Source organism: Epinephelus lanceolatus, chromosome 18 (genome assembly GCF_041903045.1).
Source record: "Epinephelus lanceolatus isolate andai-2023 chromosome 18, ASM4190304v1, whole genome shotgun sequence".
Taxonomy (NCBI): Eukaryota; Metazoa; Chordata; class Actinopteri; order Perciformes; family Serranidae; genus Epinephelus; species Epinephelus lanceolatus.
The window spans coordinates 3,265,380-3,289,391 of record NC_135751.1 but is presented as its reverse complement, the minus strand read 5'-3'; the positions used below and the strand labels follow the sequence as shown (position 1 = coordinate 3,289,391).

The 24,012-nt window shown below is 42.1% G+C and overlaps 1 protein-coding gene across 6 annotated transcripts in view; it reads right to left on the bottom strand.

Moving 5' to 3' along the window:
• LOC117268513 (uncharacterized) overlaps positions 1-24,012 on the bottom strand; it is a 51,336-nt gene that overhangs the window by 5,664 nt on the left and 21,660 nt on the right. The window contains exons 4-6 of one of the 6 annotated variants that reach the window (XM_033645049.2): positions 6,170-6,259; positions 3,488-3,697; positions 1,414-1,548 (exon numbers count right to left, since the gene is read on the bottom strand). In XM_033645049.2, coding sequence (XP_033500940.1) covers positions 1,414-1,548; positions 3,488-3,697; positions 6,170-6,259 — 435 coding nt within the window. Of the gene's footprint in view, positions 1-1,365; positions 1,549-3,487; positions 3,698-6,169; positions 6,260-24,012 lie in introns of all 6 variants that reach the window. The other 5 variants (XM_033645047.2, XM_033645048.2, XM_078161748.1 and 2 more) reach the window with 5 other exon arrangements.

Here is a 24,012-nt window from a genome sequence, read left to right as displayed (position 1 = left end):
TTTGGGTCAGTAGTGGTGTACGTCTTGGAGTCCGGGCATGGAGCCCTTCAGTGTTTAGTATGTGCCTTATTGTACAAACTGAAACCTCAGTGCCTGCTGCCACCAAGTCTTGCTGCAGGTGTTTTGCAGTCACTCGAGGGTTTTTGACCACTTGCCTCCTCAGGAATCTGGTGGCAGCCGCTGATAGTTTACTCTTTCTGCCACGTCCAGGTAGTGTAGCCACTGTTCCTTTAACTTTGAACTTGCAAACTATGCTTCTAACTGTATTTCTAGGAACATTCAGAGCTTTTGCTATCGTTTTGTATCCTTTTCCTTGTTTGTGCAATGCAATGATTTATTCTCTGAACTTTTTGGACAACTCTTTTGACTTAGCCATATTTCTAACATGCAATCAAACGTCACTCTCAACAAAACCCTAGCCAGTCCAGGTATTTATGTGTTCTGTCTCAAGCACACCTCAATTAATAAAGCCCTTGATTAGTTGCACCAGGTGTGCTTGAGACAGGGGGTTGAATAATTTTGAGACTGCAGTAGTGATTAAAAGTAGCATTTTGTGTTGAATTTGGATAAAAACCATGGTAATATTAGTTTTATTAAACTATTTCAACTGTTCTTGTTTATTTTTATTGCAAACAGCTGAAAAATTGTACATTTTGCCAATAAGCCTAATATGCAATGGGGGTTGAATAATTTTGATTGCAACTGTACCACTCTTATTAATGTCTATTTATTTGCAAAAAAGACACAGTCCACTGGCTATTTATCATGACAGCCACAAAATTAACACTGACTATAGCTGCTAGAATCTAAAAGTAAGTAGGTTGCTGACAGTATTACCCTGATCTTGAATTTATGGAGACAAGTGGGCACAGGGAGGACGTAGTGAATGGACATTTTACTTGTCCTGTCAATATAATTTATTCCAATTACATAGTAGTAACCCATTTCCATCAGTGCCCAAGAAATATTTTTCCCCCGTTACAGTTTTTTTGGGGGGAGTTTTTCCTTATCCGCTGTGAGGGTCTTAAGGACAGAGGGATGTCGTATGCTGTAAAGCCCTGTGAGGCAAATTGTGATTTGTGATATTGGGCTTTATGAATAAAATTGATTGATTGATTGATATTTGAGATGAAAATAGCAGAGTAAAGCCCTATCTTGCACCTATCTTTACCCTTACTTACTGCTACAAACAGTTACGTGGCCTATCTACAGTCGAGAAGAGGAAGGACATGTGCTGTAAGCAGAGGCTCCCAGTGGACAAAGATAGCATTTAAATATTAGTCCCTCTCTCTTGATGTTAGTAGCCAGACAGGGAGAAGGCAGCTAGCCAGCAGACAGCGGATGTGTGGCGGTTCTCTCTCCTACCATGGGGTTGGCGCTCAGCCTAGTGTATCCCGAGCTCAACTCCTTTACCTCAGGCACCAGGGGCTGGAGCAGGGAGTAGGAGGAGGACGGGGTGGCACTGGAGGAGGAGATGTGTTTGTTGGAGGATGAGCTCCTCATGCTCTGCTGGCTGCTCTGGGAGGACACTGAGCTGGGACGGCCCTGCTGGAACAGACAGATTATCAACCACTCTCTCATAACAACAATACTTCTATTAAAGGTCTGTGTGTAGTATTCAGAGGGATAGATTGGCAGGAATGGAATATAATATTCATAACTATGTTTCCAATAATGTGCAATCAACTGAAGCTGGGAATGCTTTTCGTTTCTTTAGAATGATACACAGCAGATCCTCTTCCACGGAGTCAGCCATGTTGTTTCTACAGTATCCCAGAGAGAACAAACCAAACACTGGCTCTAGATGGGGCCATTTGCGTTTTCGCATTGGCCACCATTGTTCTCTTGGCACTAGGGGTGACCCCGAATAATTGATAATTCGGTGATTCGATTCGGAGAAGTCTGATTCGACTGCCAGTCTCGCCGTCGAATCATCGCAAAATGTGGTTATGAAACAAGACCATAACATTCTGACTATATGGGGGTGCTCACTGCTGCTGAACATCTTGATTTGACATAGTATGTATCTGTTTTCTAGTAATTCATGACATATAGCCTATTTTGATACAAACATCAGCCTAATTTCTGTTAATAAAAAAACTGAAAATGACGCGTGCGTTTAATCAGTAGGCATAATCATTACTACGCATGAATAAATCACCCAGTTGCTCGATCCAAATAAGCGGAGGTGAGTCAGTGCGCTGCAGGACCATCAGAGCAGCATCGAGGCCTACAGTGATTTAAAGTTAAAGTCCCACTGATTGTCACACACCTGAGTGTGTGAAATTTGTTCTCCACATTTGACCCATCCCCTGAGGAAGCAGTGAGCAGCAGTGGTGCCGTGCTCAGGAATCATGTGGTGATGATTTACAGTGGTGGAGCGCATAAACAAACACTTTGGAGCAGTAGCGGCGCCAGGATTTTGATTGTGGGTGGGCCTCCAGAAAACTGGATGGGCCAGTTAAAATAAGCAAAAAACGGGTTCCCCTTTATCTCCGTTTCAGCGCTTTTCTGCGGCATTGAGGACAGCGACGCCGGTGCACCGGTGTGGCTCCCTTGTGTCGCTGTCTTCAGCTCAGTGCTGAAGTTTGGAGGAGGTATGTGCTCTCAAATCAAAATTTTGAAGGATTATTCGTTTACCTGAAGTGTCTTGAAACGAATTTCACCGCTGATTGTTTTCTTGATAGACTCTTATTTTTTATTTGGCTACTTTTTTCCGACGACTGAGAGCGGTGACGCACGGTCCGTGTGGATGAACTTGTATGAACCTGAGCTGATTAATGAAGTAACTTGAAGTCAGAAAGAAGGAAAACTGTTTTACTTTTATTATTATTATCTTATTATGTCAACTGAAGAATTAAATTTGTTTATTTGGGTGTTTGAGCACTTTTCTCTGGAGCGGAAACTGACGCAAATGAGCTCATTAATCAATGAGGGGGAAAACAACATGATTCGATGATTAGTCGGCTCAAGGAAAAATTTGTCATCAGATTCAACTATGAAAATTCTGAGTCGGGGACACCCTCACTTGGCACATGAGGTAAGTTGTAGTCAGTTGTAATCTTCAACCTCACCACCAGATGCCACTAAATACTACACAATAGACCAGGTATACTCAACTCGCTTTGCCCGGGGCCACTTTGCAAATTGACAGAAGGCCAGGGGCCAACCGCAGCAGCCCTGAACAGAGTATGGTGTATGCAGGGGTGTTTTAAGGACTTTGGGGGAATAGCCTGGATCTCTGATGGGTTGTTATGTGGGGTCCTCTCCTGGCATTCTTTTGGTAAACAAGCTCTATTTTTATGCTTTTTGGTAAACTATGGCCTCTTATTTAAAGTAAAGGTACAAAAAATTGCCAGTGTGAACTTAGAAAATGGTTTGTGGGGCCACCTAACACACTATTATGAGCTACATTTGGCCAAGAGTTGAGTATCACTGCACTAGATCTTTCACAATTAATGGTTCGTCAGTGTTTCTCCTCCCCTACCTGGTGGGGGTCAGGCACAGACTGGCTGGTCACGCCACCCTGCCCTCCCTGGGACATGGGGGAGACGCAGTGGGAGGGCAGAGGTTCTTGCTGGCCGTGTCCTCCATGCTGCGGTTGCATCATGGAGTTGGCACTGTTCTGCTGTTGCTGTTGCTGTTGCTGCTGCTGACGGCGAGGAGTGGCGGCAAAATTGGAACGACGACCACCAGACTGTAAAGGAGGAGGGAGGAGAGCAGGGGGTGGACAGAGAAAGACAGAAGGGAAGAGGCATTTTGTAAATTATTTGTCAGAGCAGAGCAGTGGTGACAGATGAATGTGATGAACTTTGTTTTCCACACTTAATCATATGTCTCTTCTTGTGCCATTCACTGTAAATGTCTTAAGTTTCTTTATTTCAGCCATGTCTTACATACTCATTTCCTTTCATTACCCTGTAGATGTATTTATATGAGGAGATGGAGTGGTCAACTTATACACACAAACACATACAGATGCACTCACACAAACATTAATCCTACCAAACCTAGAAATTATAACTATATATAGACTGTCAACTCCAACATTAACATAAATCCAATCAGAGTGAGTCTTCTGTAACCATGACAGTTACAGAAGATGCTTGCCTTGTGCACTTGTCCTCTAACCCTGACATCTATAGTATTTTTGCTGAAATTAGTGTTAAACCTAAACCTAGTCCCAGAATATTTGGAGCTGCAGTAGACCTCTGAACTTTAATTTGGCCTCATCATTCCTCTAACATTCAGCCTGGTTTTTTGTTTCACAACTTAGATTATCTTCTTTCAGACCATTATCCGTAACTGGCACGTTTTAAAGGGAAATTTCAGTTTATTTCAGCCTGTCTCCTATCGTCCTAAATTTGTTTCAAGTGACTAGTGACATAAAAATGACAAAGTGACATAAGAAAAAACAAGCTTTTTTCCACAAAGACCGCCTCATATCGTTAGGACAAATGTCAGAGAACATATAGAAAACGACATGTAAACGTGTTGTCTTACCTTACCAGTGTGCTGCCATGCTTTCCAAAGTGCGGCCGAAATATCGCGAGAACAAGCAGCGATCTCATAGCATGCCTGAACAACCACCAACAGCTGGAAGGATACACTGACGAAGAGCTTCATGAAATTGAAGAACGGAGGAGGAGAGAGAGAGAAAGGCGCAACAGGTAGAAGACGAATGGCTGCTGCAAGGCTGCGTAGCTCTGGAGATTGGTGGAGTAGCTGTGAATGCTGTACCCCAGTGCCCACAGAAGAGGAATGCCTCTGTTGTAAGGAATGGGACCGGTTGCAGCCTTATTTTCAAGGTCTGGATGTAACCGAGGACGAGACACCTCCTCCTGGAGTGACGTTAGCATCCAGCTGGGCTTTATCTAGAGCTGGCGAGATATATTTCGGCCGTGCTTTGGAAAGCAGAGCTAGAGGGATAAACAAACACGACACCACACCGGTAAGGTAAGCCAACACGTTTACATGTCGTTTTCTATATGTTCTCTGACATTTATCCTAATGATATGAGGCGGTCTTTGTGGAAAAAAGCTTGTTTAGTGGACTAACTTTGCACTTGAAGGTATGCCCGTTCTCTTACGTTTTAACAGGTCTGACGCTACTAATGCGCCCCGGCTGTATCTAGGCTAACGGCTAACATGCTAACTATTATTTCTATGTCACTAGTCACTTGAAACAAATTTAGAACGATAGGAGACGGGTTGAAATAAACCGAAACTTCCCTTTAATTTTACAGACCAAAAAATAAATAGGGACTGAGACAAACCCTGTTTACCAGCTGTTTAGAACAGTAACTTGGAAGTGAAAACAAGTTCATCAGCTGCATTTTCACGCACAACTTCAGTTGAAATAAAAAGTGCTTTTAAATGCAGTGGACTATTAAAATACATTTTGGGTGACATTTAAGAGTAGCTCTCAAAAAACAGAAATTTTGTCCCCCCCCCCAAAAAAGAGAAAAAAAAAAGACTACGTCATATTAGCTTCAGCTTAACTATGGGATGTATTTTTTACTGTGATTTTATCCCCCATCACTTATGTTGGAATTGTGGTAGAGGGGACCTATTAAGATCTGCCCTTCAATCTAACCTTTACTTTTCACTTCCAAAATAAGTGGTTTTAATAAACTGATCTGTTCAAACAAAGTGAAGACCTGGGGACTTAAACATGTGTTTACTGGTCAGGGCCAGTATAACTCACTGGTGCAAAATGAGCTGTGGGCCCCTTTTGACGCCCTCCACTTCTCCCATTCTCTGTGCATTTTGTATGTCGTAGTTAGTGATTAGTAGGAATTATTCCAGAAGAAATTTTTATTTGTGCATGGGTTTTAGATGTAACTGTCAGACCTGCTCTGACAGTCGTTAACAGTTTGTCCTTGCTTGAATGTCAAAGTCAAGTTAACACTGCCATCAATGCAGTAACACTGAGACAGCACCAAGGGAAAACATTTGCAGCCAGAATTTGTCATGACAATCATTTCCTGTTCAAAAGCCACATAAAAGCAGTTTGAAGCATGTTGATTTCAGACAGCCTCAATCGAAAGTGTTTTTGCTCCTGATCATCATGTCTAAAACAAGTTGGCCCTTACTCACAGCTATGGTTTCATCTGTTAACTCTGCCTCACACACACACAACACACACGCTCACTCACGCTCACACCAACCTGGTTTTTGGCCGCGGCGCTGCAGCGGTGCTGGGCCAGGTCCAGCATGGTTCTGTAGCTCTTAAAGCAGGACGGGCAGTTGAACCGGTTCTTATGAACCAACCCCCCACACACACACAGACGCACACACAGACACACACACATAAATTTGGATTACTATACTTGTGAGGAAAATCCACTGAATTGTGTTCATTCCCTTACCTCTAAGCCCTGACCTTTTCCCTAAACTTTGCCTAACCCTGGTCTAACCCTGACTCCACAGCACACTTTTCACTTCAGTTGGCTAATACTTTGAACAGAAGACAGAGGGTCAAGGAGAATGTGCTACAGTATGTAGAATTGCATCGATTTTCTGTTTTTTCCTGTCCGGTGTAGAAGCTTTGCCCAATTTGATTTTATGCAAACAAGCTGAACCAGTATTTGTAATTATGATATGCCTATATCAGCAACCTGTGCTGATGGCATCACAGCACTAAATCAAACTTGTATTGCATTAGTAATAAGCAATATGACAACATGATTAATATATCAGTATGTTGATAATCGGACTAATGGAGCTACTGAGTAATATTTTGGACATTTAGGATATGAAGCCGACAACAGAGGTATTTTATTCCTGTTACCTGCATTGAAAGCCCCACAACTAACAGGGAACAGCTGATTAATGAAGTTAAAATGAGGAGTTTCTATACACCTATAGGAGATCGCCAGGAAGCTAAGTTTCTGGTAAGATAAATGACCAAACTACTTGCTGTTAATTGTATTATGCTCTAATAAATGTCCAATTTCCAGTAGGTTAAATATCACTATAAAAAAATGTGGATTTTCTGTTTAAAAAGTCACCTACAAACCGAGGAAGACAGCAAGTACTCGTCCATCTTTAAAGTCAGGCTTGTCCAAAGTCCTGCCTGGGGGCCATTCTTGGCCCGCTTACCAATTTTAAATGACCTGCAGTGTATCTTTCATAAGATATGTGGCACACAACGCAACTGGTTAATCAAGCAAGTTCACTGCATTTTTCCATTCAACTCATAATGGCCAGACTATCTTACACAAATCTGTCAAATTGCACATTTGATTATGTTTCACAGTTTCCACGTTTAGAACAGGAGAACTAAATACATTGCATGCATATACTGACACTGTCAATGTCAGGCACAAAACTTATGAAAAGTTTACATCGAGCAAATTCAATGAAAAAGATGAATATCAAACAATATGTTCTCATGATGATCACCAAAAGCTAAGGAAAAGAGATAGGTTTTTAGCCAGGCTTTGAATATATTTAAAGAGGGTGAGGATCTAACTGTTTCTGGCAGGCTGTTCCACAGTTTCGGACCAACAACTGAAAAAGCTCTGTCACTTCTGCTTTTTAACTTTTTAAGTGGGATAGAAAGCAGTGATTTGTCAGTGAATCTGAGGGGACGAGAGGTGGAATAGGGAGTGAGGAGTTCTGAAATATAATCTGGTGCTGCTCCATGCAGTGCTGGTACCAGTAATGAGTCTTGCTGCTGAATTCTGAACGAGCTGCGAGCGTGACAGAGCTGACTGGTTGATGCAGGTGTAGAGGGAATTACAATAATCTAATTGGGAGGAGATGAAAGCATGAACCAGAATTTCTCAATCTTTTATGGACAGAAATGATTTAAGTTTTGCAATGGATCTTAGATGGAAGAAGCTTGAGCTGACAACTGAGTTGATCTGCCAGAGTCAAAGATGACATCAAGATTCTTTACATGAGATTTTAAATGTGAAGACAGAGGACCAAGAGCACAGGTAGTGCCCTGCACGGGCCTATTATCTGGGCCCGGGCCCAGCCCGAGGGGGTGGAGCCCCAGCCCGGCCCGGCCCGACAGGTTTTCAGAATTCTCATGCCTGAACCCGAAAAAAAAAAATGATTTTTTTTTTTTTTAAACCTCCCATAACAACATGTAAGCTGTTAATGTCGCAGACATCAAAATAGTTTAATTGGGGTTTCTAGCATGGTATTAAGCTATATTCATTATATTTCGATTGAAAGGATAAAGTTAAATATGAATTTATTTAACTTAATGACTGTATTCTCCTATTTAATGAGAATTGTCAACTGTTGCTGTGGCTGCTGCGCACTGTTGCAGTTGCATCGCGCACAGTCACTTCAAAAAACAAAATAATCAACCCCAAAAATGCTTCAAACACTTTTCTAAATAATCTTAATACTGAAAGGAAACGAAATATACTCAGATAAGGTCGGAGGCAGAGATGGGACCAAGTCCCACATGTGCAAGTCTCAAGTAAGTCTCAAGTCTTAACCTTCAAGTCTCAAGTAAGTCCCAAGTCATTTTTTCTTGGGCAAGTCAAGTCAAGTCACAGGTTATGTCAAGTCAAGTCAAGTCAAGTCCTGTAATAGGTCAAGTCCAAGTCAAGTCACCTTATTATTGTAATTTTACCTGCAGAATCTGATCTTAATAAAGTGAAAAGTCAAGATATAAGTAACTGTCAGTAAACACTGACTTCATCGCTGCAATGTTTACTTTGCAGGGACGACCCCCATGCGCGCGCGCGCACACACACACACACACACACACGCGCACACACACACACACACACACACACACTAACCAAGGCAGCGGCCAAAATCACCCATTTAGCTCATTTAAGCCTGTGTTGCTCGTTCATAAAACATACAGCCGGTCTTGTGATGAACCGGTCGGAATGTTCGCTCACGTTTTCTGGGGTTAATGTTAGCAAATAAATTAAAAAACAAGTTCCACCAAACCGACCCCCATCCCCACCCCACCCCCGTATTGTATCAAGCTAACGTTAGCTAACTACCGACTAACCAGATAATATTAGCTAATTGACAAGCACTTACTGGGCAGAATGGCTCTTCAAATGACGAACAAAGTTTGAAGTTGTCGTCTGGCTGTCCGAGATGTTTATGCCGCATGTCTTGCACTGAGCTGTTTGTCTTTTGCCGTAATAATGGTAATTCTGAAGACGATGACTCTTGGTACCCCTCCCGCTGACATGTTGATGCCCATCTGATGTAAGAGGGCGTGTTTCTCCAATAAACACATAAGGTACGTAGAGAGGGCATGACTGATTGACAGGGCAGTGATCCAATCATGACAACGCAATTTTCAGCTTGCGCTCCTACCAGGTAATCGACATTATTTTTTAAATTAATTTATTCATTTTATATTCTAACCGAAAACATGATGTGAATAACACTCAAGTCATTCAAGTCATCGTGTCTCAAGTCAAGTCAAGTCCCGAGTCTTTAACTTCCAAGTCCGAGTCAAGTCTCAAGTCTTTTATTTTTTGTCAAGTCAAGTCACAAGTCATCAAAACAGTGACTCGAGTCATCTCGAGTCCAAGTCACAATGACTCGAGTCCCCATCTCTGGTCGGAGGTCTATAACTGCACATATATATGTGCAGTTATAGACCTCCGACCTTATCTAAGCACTTTTAATGGCATAAGTGGGTATATTTCGTTTCCTTTAAATATTAAGATTATTTAGAAAAGTGTTTGAAGCATTTTTGGGGTTGATTATTTTGCTTTTTGAAGTGACTGCACTGAACAAACCCGGTTGGCTCACATTGAAGGGTTGTAACAAGTTAAACTTTGTCCAATACTGAGCTTTTCCCTTGGTGTTGTTCACCGTCTTAAGTTCACCATCTTCAATCTTTTTCTTTATGTTGTCCATGTTTGTGGCAGGACCTGTGGGCTGGACACGCGAATGGGATCAGTAAAATGTGATGAGTGACGTGCAGCGGAGAGGGAGAGGCACAGCGGCTGCTGCGTTCAAGTGTTGCCGTTTAAATTGGTTAAACACAAACACACACCTCTCTAATTGGCAGGTTAAAAAAAAAGCCAGAGCCCGGCCCGTGTCCGAGGTAATGAGGTTGTAATTGGCCCGAAGCCCGGCCATGACAAATTCTTAATTATTTCCCCCTCTTGTTAATTTGGCAGATGTAACGCATTAAATAGATCCTTTCTTTCAGTGTGCTGCAGTATCAGTGTGTAGGCCAACATTAATGCTTATAAAACTTGCTTTGGTTGTTCTCACTATCTGTAGTGTCTGACTACCAAACCAATTAACTCTAAATCAGTCTGACTATCAAACATGAGACTAAGTTAGTTTCACGTCATGTAGGGCAGCAACGGTATGAGATTTTTATGGTACAATAACGGTTTCAGAAAATATCAAGATTTCACGGTATTAAAGAATTACAGTCAGGTCCATAATTATTTGGACAATGATACAGTTGTCATCATTTTGGCTCTGTACACCACCACAATGGGTTTTAAATGGAACAATGAATACCTGCTTAAAGTGCAGACTCTCAGCTTTCATTTAAGGCTTTTTTCAAAAATGTAGTATGAACCGTGTAGGAATTACAACCATTTCTTCACACAGTCCCCCGACTTTAAGGGCTCATAGGTATTTGGACAAACTAACATAATCATCAATTAAACAGTCAGTTTTAATACTTGGTTGCAAATCCTTTACAGTCAATGACTGCCTGAAGTGTTGGACACATAGGCATCATCAAATGCTGGGTTTCTTCCCTGGTGATGCTCTGCCAGCCCTTTACTGCAGCCGTCTGCACTTCCTGCTTGTGTTTTGGGTGTTTTGTCCTCAGTTTTGGCTTCAGCAAGAGAAACGCATGCTCAGTTGGATTCAGGTCAGATGATATGACTTGGCCATTGCAGAACATTCCACTTCTTTGCCTTAAAAATGTCTTTGGTTGCTTTTGCAGTATGCTTCAGGTCATTGTCCAACTGCACTGTGAAGCATCGTCCAATGAGTTTTGAAGCATTTAGTTGAATCTGAGCAGATAATGGTGCCCCAAACACTTGAGCTTTCATCCTGATGCTCTTCTCAGCAGTCACATCATCAATAAATACAAGAGAACCAGTTCCACTGGCAGCCATACATGGCCATGACATAACAGTACCTCCACCATGCTTCACTGATGAGGTGGTGTGCTTTGGATCATGAGCAGTTCCTTCCCTTCTTCATTCTCTTGTCTTCCCATCATTCTGGTAGTTGATCTTTGTTTTATCTGTCCATAGTATGCTGTTCCACAACTGCACTTCTTCCTTCTCTTGTCTTCCCATCATTCTGGTAGTTGATCTTTGTTTTATCTGTCCATAGTATGCTGTTCCACAACTGTACAGGCTTTTTTGATGTTTTTTGACAAACTCTAATCTGGCCTTCCATTTTTAAGGCTAACCAGTGGTTTGCATCTTGTGATAAACCCTCCGTATTTATTCTAGTGAAGTCTTGTCTTGCTTACAAGAGCAGCAGGATGAAAGCTGAAGTGTTTGGGGCTACATTATCTGCTCAGATTCAACTAAATGCTTCAAAACTCATTGGACGATGCTTCACAGTGCAGATGGACATTGACCTAAAGCATATTGCAAAAGCAACCAAAGACATTTTTAAGGCAAAGAAGTGGAATGTTCTGCAATGGCCAAGTCATATCATCTGACCTGAATCCAATTGAGCATGCGTTTCTCTTGCTGAAGCCAAAACTGAGGGCAAAACACCCAAAACACAAGCAGGAAGTGCAGACGGCTGCAGTAAAGGGATGGCAGAGCATCACCAGGGAAGAAACCCAGCATCTGATGATGCCTATGTGTCCAACACTTCAGGCAGTCATTGACTGTAAAGGATTTGCAACCAAGTATTAAAACTGACTGTTTAATTGATGATTATGTTAGTTTGTCCAAATACTTATGAGCCCTTAAAGTCGGGGGACTGTGTGAAGAAATGGTTGTAATTCCTAAATGCAAGCCTTAAATGAAAGCTGAGAGTCTGCACTTTAAGCAGGTATTCATTGTTTCATTTAAAACCCATTGTGGTGGTGTACAGAGCCAAAATGATGACAACTGCATCATTGTCCAAATAATTATGGACCTGACTGTATATTATCAGTCAGAATGTCCCTTAAGGGAATGAAAATGGAATTATTTATGGTTGAACAAACGCTTTATTACTGTAACTGAAAGAGAGTACAAGGTTCTCTCAGGGATGATTTCCACATTTGGGGTAACAACCAAAAAGGCATGAGGATTTGTAATGGACTGGGTCTCTCTTTTTTTCTTTTTAGATTTTTTTTTTTGGCATTTCTGCTCATTTAATAGGGAGAGAGAGAGACAGGAGAAGCAGGGGAGAAAGAAGGGATGACATGCAGCAAAGGGTCCGGGCCACTGCAATAAGGACTTGACCTTAATGGAACGTGTTCTACCAGGTGAGCTGCAATATATTAGCAGTTGTAGTTTATACATTCGCAAATGGGCAGTTGGATAGGAGGTTTGTAAATGCTGCTCAATGCACCTCTATGAAGTTTGAGAACGGCCATGATGTACTAAGACTACAAAGTCTACACCAACGAAATGTAAGGAAATTAGTAGATTCTTTAAATTCCCCCCCCCCCCCCACTTTATCAAATACAAACATTCAAACTGGTATCTGTAAAACATGATATTCAGGGCTTCAGACTAACTTGTTTAGTGGGAGCACTGTAGCCCCTGATTGAAAATTAGGCGCACATGCAGAAAATTTAGGGGCACACCTTAAATCCTCCTGCAACACAATTACTCATTTTTTTCACATTTTAACTGTATCATAAACTATATGTAGTTCAAATAAACACAAGAAGTTTGTGCTCTAGAGAAAGGATCAACACTCAGTGAATAACCTAAGCCCTATGATAAGCTAATATGGCAAGGCTTAACTATACAAACCAGTGAGCAGTGATAACTACAGTAAACAAAAATATAAATGCAACACTTTTGTTTTTGCTCCCATTTTTCGTGAGCTGGACTCAAAGATCTAAAACTTTTTCTACATACACAAAAGACCATTTCCCTCGAATATTGTTCACGAATCTGTCTAAATCTGTGTTAGTGAGCACTTCTCCTTTGCCGAGATAATCCATCCCACCTCACAGGTGTGGCATATCAAGATGCTGATTAGACAGCATGATTATTGCACAGCTGTGCCTTAGGCTGCCCACAATAAAAGGCCACTCTAAAATGTTCAGTTTTATCACACCGCACAATGCCACAGATGTCGCAAGTTTTAAGGGAGCGTGCAATTGGCATGCCGACTGCAGGAATGTCCACCAGAGCTGTTGCCCATGAAGTGAATGTTCATTTCTCTACCATAAGCCGTCTCCGAAGGCGTTTCAGACAATTTGGCAGTACTTCCAACCGGCCTCACAACCGCAGACCATGTGTAACCACACCAGCCCAGGACCTCCACATCCAGCATGTTCACCTCCAAGATCGCCTGAGACCAGCCACCCGGACAGCTGCTGCAACAATCGGTTTGCATAACCAAAGAATTTCTGCACAAACTGTCAGAAACCATCTCAGGGAAGCTCATCTGCATGCTCGTTGTCCTCATCGGGGTGTCGACCTGACTGCAGTTCGTCGTCGTAACCGACTTGAGTGGGCAAATGCTCACATTTGATGGCGTCTGGCATGTTGGAGAGGTGTTCTCTTCACCGATGAATCCCAGTTTTCACTGTTCAGGGCAGTTGGCAGACAGCGTGTGTGGTGTCGTGTGGGTGAGCGGTTTGCTGATGTCAACGTTGTGGATCGAGTGGCCCATGGTGGCGGTGGGGTTATCGTATGGGCAGGCGTATGTTATGGACAACGAACACAGGTGCATTTTATTGATGGCATTTTGAATGCACAGAGATACCGTGGCGAGATCCTGAGGCCCATTGTTGTGCCATTCATCCACGACCATCACCTCATGTTGCAGCATGATAATGCACGGCCCCATGTTGCAAGGATCTGTACACAATTCCTGGAAGCTGAAAACATCCCAGTTCTTGCATGGCCAGCATACTCACCGGACATGTCACCCATTGAGCATGTTTGGGATGCTCTGGATCGGCGTATACGACAGCGTGTTCCAGTTCCTGCCAATATCCAGCAACTTCGCACAGCCATTGAAGAGGAGTGGACCAACATTCCACAGGCCACAATCAACAACCTGATCAACTCTATGCGAAGGAGATGTATTGCACTGTGTGAGGCAAATGGTGGTCACACCAGATACTGACTGGTTTTCTGACCCCCCAGACCCCCCCAATCAAGCAAAACTGCACATTTCAGAGTGGCCTTTTATTGTGGCCAGCCTAAGGCACACCTGTGCAATAATCATGCTGTCTAATCAGCATCTTGATATGCCACACCTGTGAGGTGGGATGGATTATCTCGGCAAAGGAGAAGTGCTCACTAACACAGATTTAGACAGATTCGTGAACAATATTCAAGGGAAATGGTCTTTTGTGTATGTAGAAAAAGTTTTAGATCTTTGAGTCCAGCTCACGAAAAATGGAAGCAAAAACAAAAGTGTTGCGTTTATATTTTTGTTCAGTGTAGCATGTCTTTGGGGTCATCGGGTGGGAACCTCCTTTCACCAGTGTTTCGTCTAGTCGACACCTCCAGGAGGCTAGACAGTGATCTCTGGCGTCCCAGAGACACTCCCCTAATGCCAGGTCTCACTGCTCCCCTCCCCGCACCAACCCAATAACCTCCTTTACCTCACTTACACATGGCTTTCTCAGCCCAAACAGCACTGCCACCTTCAACCAAACCCAGGCTCCATACATGCGATCTTCAGGTAGAAACAGGGCTGATACTACCTTTCCTAGCACATTCACCATACTCTACTTCACAGGCTACATAGCATAACTACAATATAAGCTAAAGTTAAAGGAGCTAAATGAATAATAATAGGGAGAGAGAGAGACAGGAGAAGCAGGGGAGAAAGAAGGGATGACATGCAGCAAAGGGTCCGGGCCACTGCAATAAGGACTCGACCTTAATGGAACGTGTTCTACCAGGTGAGCTGCAATATATTAGCAGTTGTAGTTTATGCATTCGCAAATGGGCAGTTGGATAGGAGGTTTGTAAATGCTGCTCAATGCACCTCTATGAAGTGTGAGAACGGCCATGACGTACTAAGACTACAAAGTCTACACCAACGAAAATGTAAGGAAATTAGTAGAGTCTTTAAATCAACTCCCATGGTTTGGGAGTTGAGGTTGTTAAAATAACATCTGTACAGATGTGAAGCCCTGACTATATCTGACTGATCTTTAATGAAAGCTATTGTCTTGGGTTTTTTTTTTTCTCTGAAAATAGTTACCTTATGGTCAGTCACAATTTATTCAGACTGTGTAGTTGAGGGGACAGGTCTGCTCTGCAGCAGCAAACTCTTATGATGCTGATTTACATGAGAATTCATGTAAAAGGAGGTTGAAACATGAACATAAATTGTAACTTCCTGTAGGCTGCTGGAAACTGTCAGGAAACTGTCGGGCTGAATCCATTTGTCCACACTTCACTGCAGTTGCAGACTCACAGACTTTGGAGGTGTATTCCCGGGAAGTCTGGGAGTAAGGGGCCTCAAGCAGACTTTCTGAAAACATCCAGAGAGTCTGCTTGGAGTGCAGACTTCACTAATTTAATAACCAACTATTCATTGCAATACGGACGTGAGGTGGGTTTTTCAACTGCTGGAAAAAACAAAAAAACCTTAAAGGAGTTATTGATAGGCCTATTAAAAAGCTACTTGTAATTGTGTCGGCCAGAAATAATATTCAACATCAACATCATGATACAGAAATATGTTTAAGTATAGGCCGTAGAGGGACTGAAAATGCATTTTATTATTGCAGCCTATCAGGCCGCGCAGTGTAATAATAGGCTAGAATAGAATAGAATAGAATAGAATAGAACAGAATACAAAGAATTTATTCATCCCCGGAGAGAAATTCAGCTGTCCAGCAGCTCATAAAAGACAAAGAACAACAACCACACTTCCCCTCATCAACAACAACAACAACAACACCACCACCACAGTGGTATTAAAACAGTCATAAAATAAAATATGTTAAAATAAGTGCATCAATAGAAACTGAATTAAAATAAAATTGTCCATCCCACAGTGCAGCCAGTTGTGGCTAATGCGATGTGTGTTAGTGTGTGTGTGACTGGATTTAGGAGGTGTTAAACAGTCTTATTGCTGTGGGGACGAAGGATCTCCTGAAATGCTCTGTTCTGCAACACAGTGAGATGAGCCGACTGCTGCAGCTGCTCCTTTATTGAGTTATAGTCCTGTCCTTACTTACAAACATTTCTGTTTTTCAATGTGTGTAGCCTGTTGTACACAGATATACTGATACATTTTTGTTTAGTCACAAAAAAGGTTATACATGGGATTTATATTTTGTTGTCTGCAGGAACAGATGAGTAGGCACTGTTCATCAACTTATATAGCATATATGTGTATATGACAGCAGCAATAGTTGAACGTTTCCATGGCAACGAGTAAAACAGTCGAGGGCTGTCTATCAGCCACTTGCACTTACTGTCCTCACAGACGTTATGTATGACAGTAAATACGTCACACTACATTCAACTGAAGTCTGCGAGGACTCAGTCTGCAAATCTAGAGAGTGGACATTTGACTTGACCGCAGCTTGTTGTCGCCATCTACTGCTGCAGCCACCTGCTCTCATCCACTTTCCAGGTGAGGTGCAGTTCATCTTGAACAAGCCTAATGATGAGTGTAGATGAAGTGATCGTTGCAGTTAACTAATCACTCGCTCCCAGACATCCCTCCTCTCACACACGCTGGCCTACGATGGCGGACTCACTCCCTTGTTTCACAACATGGAAAAAAAAGACGTCTGCAAATTTGCGGGTCGCACACCAGCGAGTAGTTGAAAAAAATACTCACACTGACTCCAAAATTGTGACCATTTGGTCGCAGTCTGGAGCCTTGATATTAGTTCATTACATTACATGAAAACCTAACTGCCACATAAAGTGTACTGATAAAATTAAGTTATTAAAATTAGAAGGTAAAATTATCAAAATTAATTATTAACAAAACAACAGGCTGTCTTGTAACGGGAGAGGGGATTATTTCAAATACAATTATTTATGGAATTACTCTTTTAAATTCTTAAAAAACAAGAGATCTACATTTGTATCTTATCTTACTATATAATGACGAAAACTCTGAGTGTGTGTGTGTCTGTGTGTCTTCCACGTTTTTCTCCTCACTGACTTGGTCAATCCATGTGAAATTTGGCACAGTGGTAGAGGGTAATGTGAGGATGCGAATGAAGCAATATTACATCAATTGGCCAAAGGGGGGCGCTATAGCAACCAATTGAAATTGCAAACTTTGAATGGGCATATCTCATGCCCCGTATGTTGTAGAGACATGAAACTTTGCACAGAGATGCCTCTCCTCACCAGGAACAAATCTGCCTCAAGAACCCATAACTTCCGGTTATGTAGATTTTCCGGCATTTTGAATTTTTGAAAAACACTTAAAATCGATCTCTTCCTAGGAAGTTTGACCGATCTGCATGAAACTCGGTGAACATAATCTAGGGACCAATATCTAAAGTTCCCTCTTGGCAAAAGTTGGAAAACTTACTAAAACTGAGCTTCTATAAGGCAATGAATATTGCGGAGGGCGTGGCTCATCACATAAAGGTGTATAACATCTCAAGGGTTTCACCAATCACCACGCAACTTTGTACGCATATGACCACACATAATCTGAAGGGACCCCTCCATTATTGACCCGCTCAAACAAAATGGGGGCGCTAGAGAGCTAATTGCTTATCTAAGCCTAACCCCCGTATCGATTTTTACTAAACTTAGGAGATATGTAGAACAGGACCCCTCAAGGTGACTGGAGAAATTTACCTTTATTTGGCAACTGGATGGCGCTATAACCGCTGCAACAAGGGCTAGCCGCACCTTTCCCATGTGAACTACCAGTGCGCCCTCACATATAAACACTTTAACTATCTGCCTTTCATCGTGCTACCTTGAATACTAATGTATGGTTTTAACCCACTAACTATCCCACTATTGGCAATGGTACTACTGTACTTTCAATAAAGCAATCGTACTATCAACTTCACAAAAACTCTTGTCTGAATACATTGCTCTTCTTAATGGGTTCAGTTGAATATTTAATCTGCAATTTCCTATGACCTGTATCCCAAACACACACCATGTAAAACTGTACGTGGGCAACTGTGCACTCAATGGGTATAGATTAGTAAATAATACTTTACAAGCAGAATAAAATAGCTTTAAGAGATAATCAGTATATCAGTATTTTTGGACATATTCTCAGTCTCAATCTTAACCAGGTCGTGTGAACTGCTTCTTCAGAACACAAACAATTATTGCTGGAACCACAGAAAATCACAACTGACTAATTTGGCCACAGTTTATTATTAATTGCATGTTTTTCCCAATCACATAATTATTAGTACGCCTAAAATATGTTGCTCATTACAAGTTTTTCCTTGAGCCAGTTGAAGGCCCGTTACACATGCACGTGTGTGTACATGATCAGGATGGTACCACCTCTGCCTCATTTTGTGACAGAAACAACCCTGTTAAATTGCAGTAATATTAATAACCATCTTGATTTTGATCACATAGAGTTGCATTACATTAGTATTAATGTGCTGTATGAGAGGGAAACAATGCACACAGCCTCTCACCAAAGAGCAGAACATAGCATCATACCAGCCACAGCAAAGTCTTATCATAACTGCAGCTGAGGCAAGGTGTCAGTTCACAACACAGACACACAGACACACACACACTATTACAGGGTTACTTTAGAGCAGCCTTTCTCAAGGAATGGTTCGCTGACCACTGGTGGCTGTGAGCGCCATCTAGGGCTGTCAACGAATATTCTAAATTCGAATTTAAATTTGAATTTGAAAAAAAAAAAAAAAAAAAAGGACCTTCGAATGTGAAAATTGATATTCGATTGTGGAGAAAAAAAAAAAAACACCACCGCAGCTGTCCTCTTGGCGAGTGGGCGTTGGCATCAGATGCGCATTTCTCCAGCCTGGTCGACAAGCGGTTCTGCTCCCAGCTGTTGTCTCCGTCACCCGGCTTGACACATTCGCTCGTGGCTCGCGCAGAAAATAGACCAGACGCCGAAACGATCGCTGCAGGGCGCGAGCTGGTCACGGTCCGGCGCTTCGAGGCTATTTGCAGCGCTTCCGTGGGCGGTGTGGCCACGGGTCAGAGAGGGAAGGGCGAGCGAGAGGTCCGCGGTCGTTTATAACGTAATGTTATAGATAATTGTTTTATGTGTTTTAATGTGTAGGTATGTAAATGTTTTCAAAGACGTTTATGTTGAAATAAAAATACCTACAAGTAGTTATGTTTCCTTGTATTAATACATTTACAAGTATGTTTCCTTGTATTAATACATATACAATGTTTCCTTGTATTAGTTTGCCCTTTTGTGGACATAATGCGGAAAAAAACATATTCGAATGGTTCGAACCTATGAGTTATTTTTAGAAGGAATATTCGAACGTCATTTTTGAGCAATTTTGACAGCCCTACTAGTGGTCCGCAAGGTAACATGGTAACTTCTCATGTTTTAAAATTTACAGTTTTTCTCAAACTGCCTGCAGCATAGGTGGGTTGATTTCAAAATAAAATCAACTACTATGTAAAATCAAAACTTGTTTGAATTTGCTGTTTTGTGGCATTGTCGAACTTAAGCAGTGCAGCGAACAGGTTTGTGACACCGCAACCGTTTTATGTCAAAACAACTGTGAATCTGCCATGACCTCAGGAATGTGCGAAGCTTAGAGTTAGCCCACCTTGGGATTGTGCTAATGTTTAAGTTAATTATGGATCAGTGGCTTAGGATAGGGTCACTCAAAAGAAAACCACATGAAACCTCTGACACAACTGGAAGGATGCAACTACTTGATGCAAATGCAAGTAGCATCAGTTCAGTTAACATCGCCCTGGAGTCCCAGGACTATGGTTTAACTTTAGCGACGTCCTCAAAAGAGACCCTGCCGCAAAGTTGTGAAACTCGACATGAATGCGTAAAATCCACCGCTGAGGTGAAACGAAAATACCATGGCGACTACATACAGTTCAGGTTTTTTTGGACTGGGCATGAGGAGGATACCAAACCACACTGTTTTATGCTATGAAATGTTGGATAACGAGGCTATGAAACCTGCAAAGTTAAAGCAGCATCTGGAAACTAAACACAAGGAGTGAAATGAAAATACCACGGCGAGTACATACAGTGCAGGTTTTTTGGACTGCGCATGAGGAGGATCCCAAACCAAACTGTGGTTAACGAGGCTATGAAACACAAGGAGTAAGTGGGGAAACCTACTGGATTTTTTAAAAGAAAACGAGTATGATGAAGGAGACTTCACAGTTTTTTGCACCTGGGGAAAATGCAAAAGCTCCAGAGGCTAGCAAGGTATCCCTCTTGATCGGCAAAGCACGAAAACCTCATTCAAAAGGTGAGAATTTAGACAAACCAGCTGCAAAGGTGATGGCTAACATATGGTTTGGGGGACAAGCCAGCGATGAAATGAACAGGATTCCTCTCTCCAATGACACAGTCCAGCAGCGCATAAAATCTATGGCTGAAAGTGTCGAAGATCAGTTGGTGACATGTTTATGCCAAAGCCAGTTTTTTTCTCACTACAGCTGGTTGAGTCTACCGACATGGGGAATGAGGCAAATCTGCTATGTTTTGTGAGATACCTTTATGCGGTGGAGTGCATGATGACTTTCTCTTTTGTTGTTCCTTGCCGACCAACACCACAGGAAAAGCAATTTTTCACTCACTCAATGTTTTCATTGTGAAGAATAACCTGGACTGGTCACGATGTGTCGGCATTTGCATTGACCGTGCAACTGCAATGACTGGAAAACAGAAAGGACTAGTAGTGCGTGTTGATGCAGTAGCACCGTCTGCAGCAGCAACACACTGTTGTATCCACAGAGAAAAACTGTCCGTGAAAAAAATGCCACAGCGCCTAAAATCAGTACTGGACGAGTCAGTGAAAATAGTCAACAAGATCATAGGTAAACCACTGAACACGTCTTTTTAAAGCTCTGTGTCAAGAAATAGGAAGGGAACACACAAAACTCCTTTTTAACACTGAAGTTCACTGGTTGTCACACGGAAAGGTTCTCACCCATCTATTTGAACTGCAAGACGAGATAATGTTATTCCTGCACCACAGTGATGAACTGTACGACAGAATGCATGATTTCCGCTGGCTCACAAAGTTGGCATACTTGGCTGATATTTTCAGCACTCTCGATACTTAGAATGTGGCACTGCAAGGGAAGACTGTCACCATCTTCATGTCCAGGACAAAATTTAAGCCACACACCTCTAGATGGAATTGTGGTGTGGCCGTCTCGATCACAGCAACATCTGTAAGACCTCCACCCCCAGCTGGGAATATATTTCCCAGGATTAGATGCAAGCTTTGAGTGGATCAAAAATCCATTTGTGGACATAACGCACATTGAGCAAGTCAATTCCGAGCTTTCACCAAGAGAGGTTGACAGCCTTGTGGACATTGCATCATATGGGACACTGAAGTCAACTTTCAGGGAGAAAGGTTTGACTGACTTTTGGCTCCACGTCCAACTTGAACATCCTGAGCTGGGTGACTCTGCTCTGAAACTGTTGATGTCATTTCCAACCACCTACAACTGTGGTGTTGGATTTTCTACACTTGTTGGCCTGAAAACAAAGCAGTGCAACCGGATCAGTGTGAACTACGATATGAGACTGAAACTCTCCAGTTTGGAGCCAGACATTGCTTCACTCAAGGTCTAGAAAAAGCAGCACCATTCTTCTCTTCAAGATGGCAAAAGAAGACAACAATGAGTGAGTACAGAGACTGATATTGGTAAAGCTCTCATTTTAGGTTGTAATTAGTGAACTATTGAAGTTGTCATATTCTTTTTGGGGGCTATTTAGAGTCTGTGAGTGTTTGTTTTATGGGTTAAGTGGTCCTTGGTCTGAAAAAGTTTGAGAAACACTGCTTTAGTGGTATTAATAGTAATTAGTAGATTTTATTATGTTTGATTCTGAAGGGAACTTTAACTTGAAGTTCCTTTATAGATTCATGGTACTTCACAGTGAAGCTGCTGTTAAGTCAGTTATTTTGTTCCTTGAAAAGGGCTTGGCAATTAATATGTGTAGTAGGGGTGTAACGGTACACAAAAATCTCGGTTCGGTACGTACACAAGTCACGGTTCCTTTTTTTTCGGTACAGTAATGAAAAAAATAGACAACTATTAAATATCTTTTACTTATTGGTAACCTTATTAAAAACATACCACCACAGCAGTTACCTCTTTTTACACAATTTTTGAATGAAACAAATATATATAAAATCCTGCTTTTTCACATTGTTTGAATGAAAATAGAAATATAAAAGTGAAAAATAAAATCCTGCTGTTTTTTAACACATTTTTTGAATGAAAAATATAAATATACATTTCTGCTTTAACAGTTTTACTCAATTAAAATAAAAAGTATAGTGCAGCTGGTCAGCTTTAAAGCCTGCTCAGATTCAGTTTTACTAGGAATTTACTTAGCTTTCCCACTTCGTTAAAGTGCAGTAAACAAAACATGCTTATATCTAAAGTGCAGCTTAAACAATTTTACTCAACTCCAATGGCATTGATTATTTCTTTAGCGCGATGGTCAGGGAAACGCTCTTTCTTTTTAAACGACGACGATATCGTAGTTTGCACGAGATTGCTTTTTCTAGTCGTGCCGGTTAACGTTGAAACTCGGGTGGTGTCGCTTTAGATGCGTTAGCATGTTAGACGTGTTTCCAAGTACATACCCGACCGCTGTTCTGCAGTGCCGGCACACTGCTTTTGTCTTGTCCACTTGTTTATTTCCATCTTCATATTTTACCCTGAAACCAAAGTGTTCCCAAACGGAGGACTGTTTGCGGGTGGGTCTTCAGGTTCGTCAGGCTCACTTGCCATGTTGTCAAAATGCGAGAATACGCTGCACAAAGTGAAAGCGGAGATTTACGGGACTCGGTCCGTCACTCAATTATGTCCGTCGGGGAACTAGATATTTTAAATGGTTCGGCTTGCAAAAACGTAATTAATATAAAACAAAATAAAATAAAATAATATCCTGTGCCCAATAATTCGGTACAGGGTCGTGCCGAACCGAAAGTCGCGTACCGAACGGTTCGACACAAATACATGTACCATTACGGCCCTAATGTGTAGCAATAGCCACACACATTTCTCCAGAGAGTTTCTTCTTCTTTCGGCTGTTCCTTTTAGGGGTCGCCACAGCCAATCATCTGCCTCCATCTAACCCTGTCCTCTGCAACCTCTTCTCTCACACCAACTGACTTCATGTCCTCTTACACTATAGCCATAAATCTCCTCTTTGGTCTTCCTCTTGGCCTCTTGCCTGGCAGTTCCAACCTCAGCATCTTTCTACCGATATATTCACTATCCCTCCTCTGAACATGTCCAAACCATCTCAGTCTGGCCTCTCTGACTTTATCTCCAAAACATCTAACATGAGCTGTCCCTCTGATGTACTCATTCCTGATCCTATCCATCCTCGTCACTCCCAGAGAACCTCAACATCTTCATCTCTGCTACCTCCAGCTCAGCCTCCTGTCTTTTCCTTAGTGTCACTGTCTCTAAACCAACATAGCTGGTCTCACCACCGTCAGCGTCTTTTCCCTGTAAAATATGCTGGGAACAATGACCAGAGGTGTAACCCGAACAGATACCTGATTAACACCGAACGTTAAACCTAAAGCCCTGACACACCAATCATCATCAGTGTTGGTGCATCGGTGAACGTCTGTCGCCCTAGTCAGTGCTGTGTGTCCTCAACCATTGGCCCTCGTCAGCCCTTGTTGGCTTGTTTTTGGCTGATTCTGCATGTTGAATCAGCATCAGAGACGGCAAAGCCAGTTGGTGAATGATAT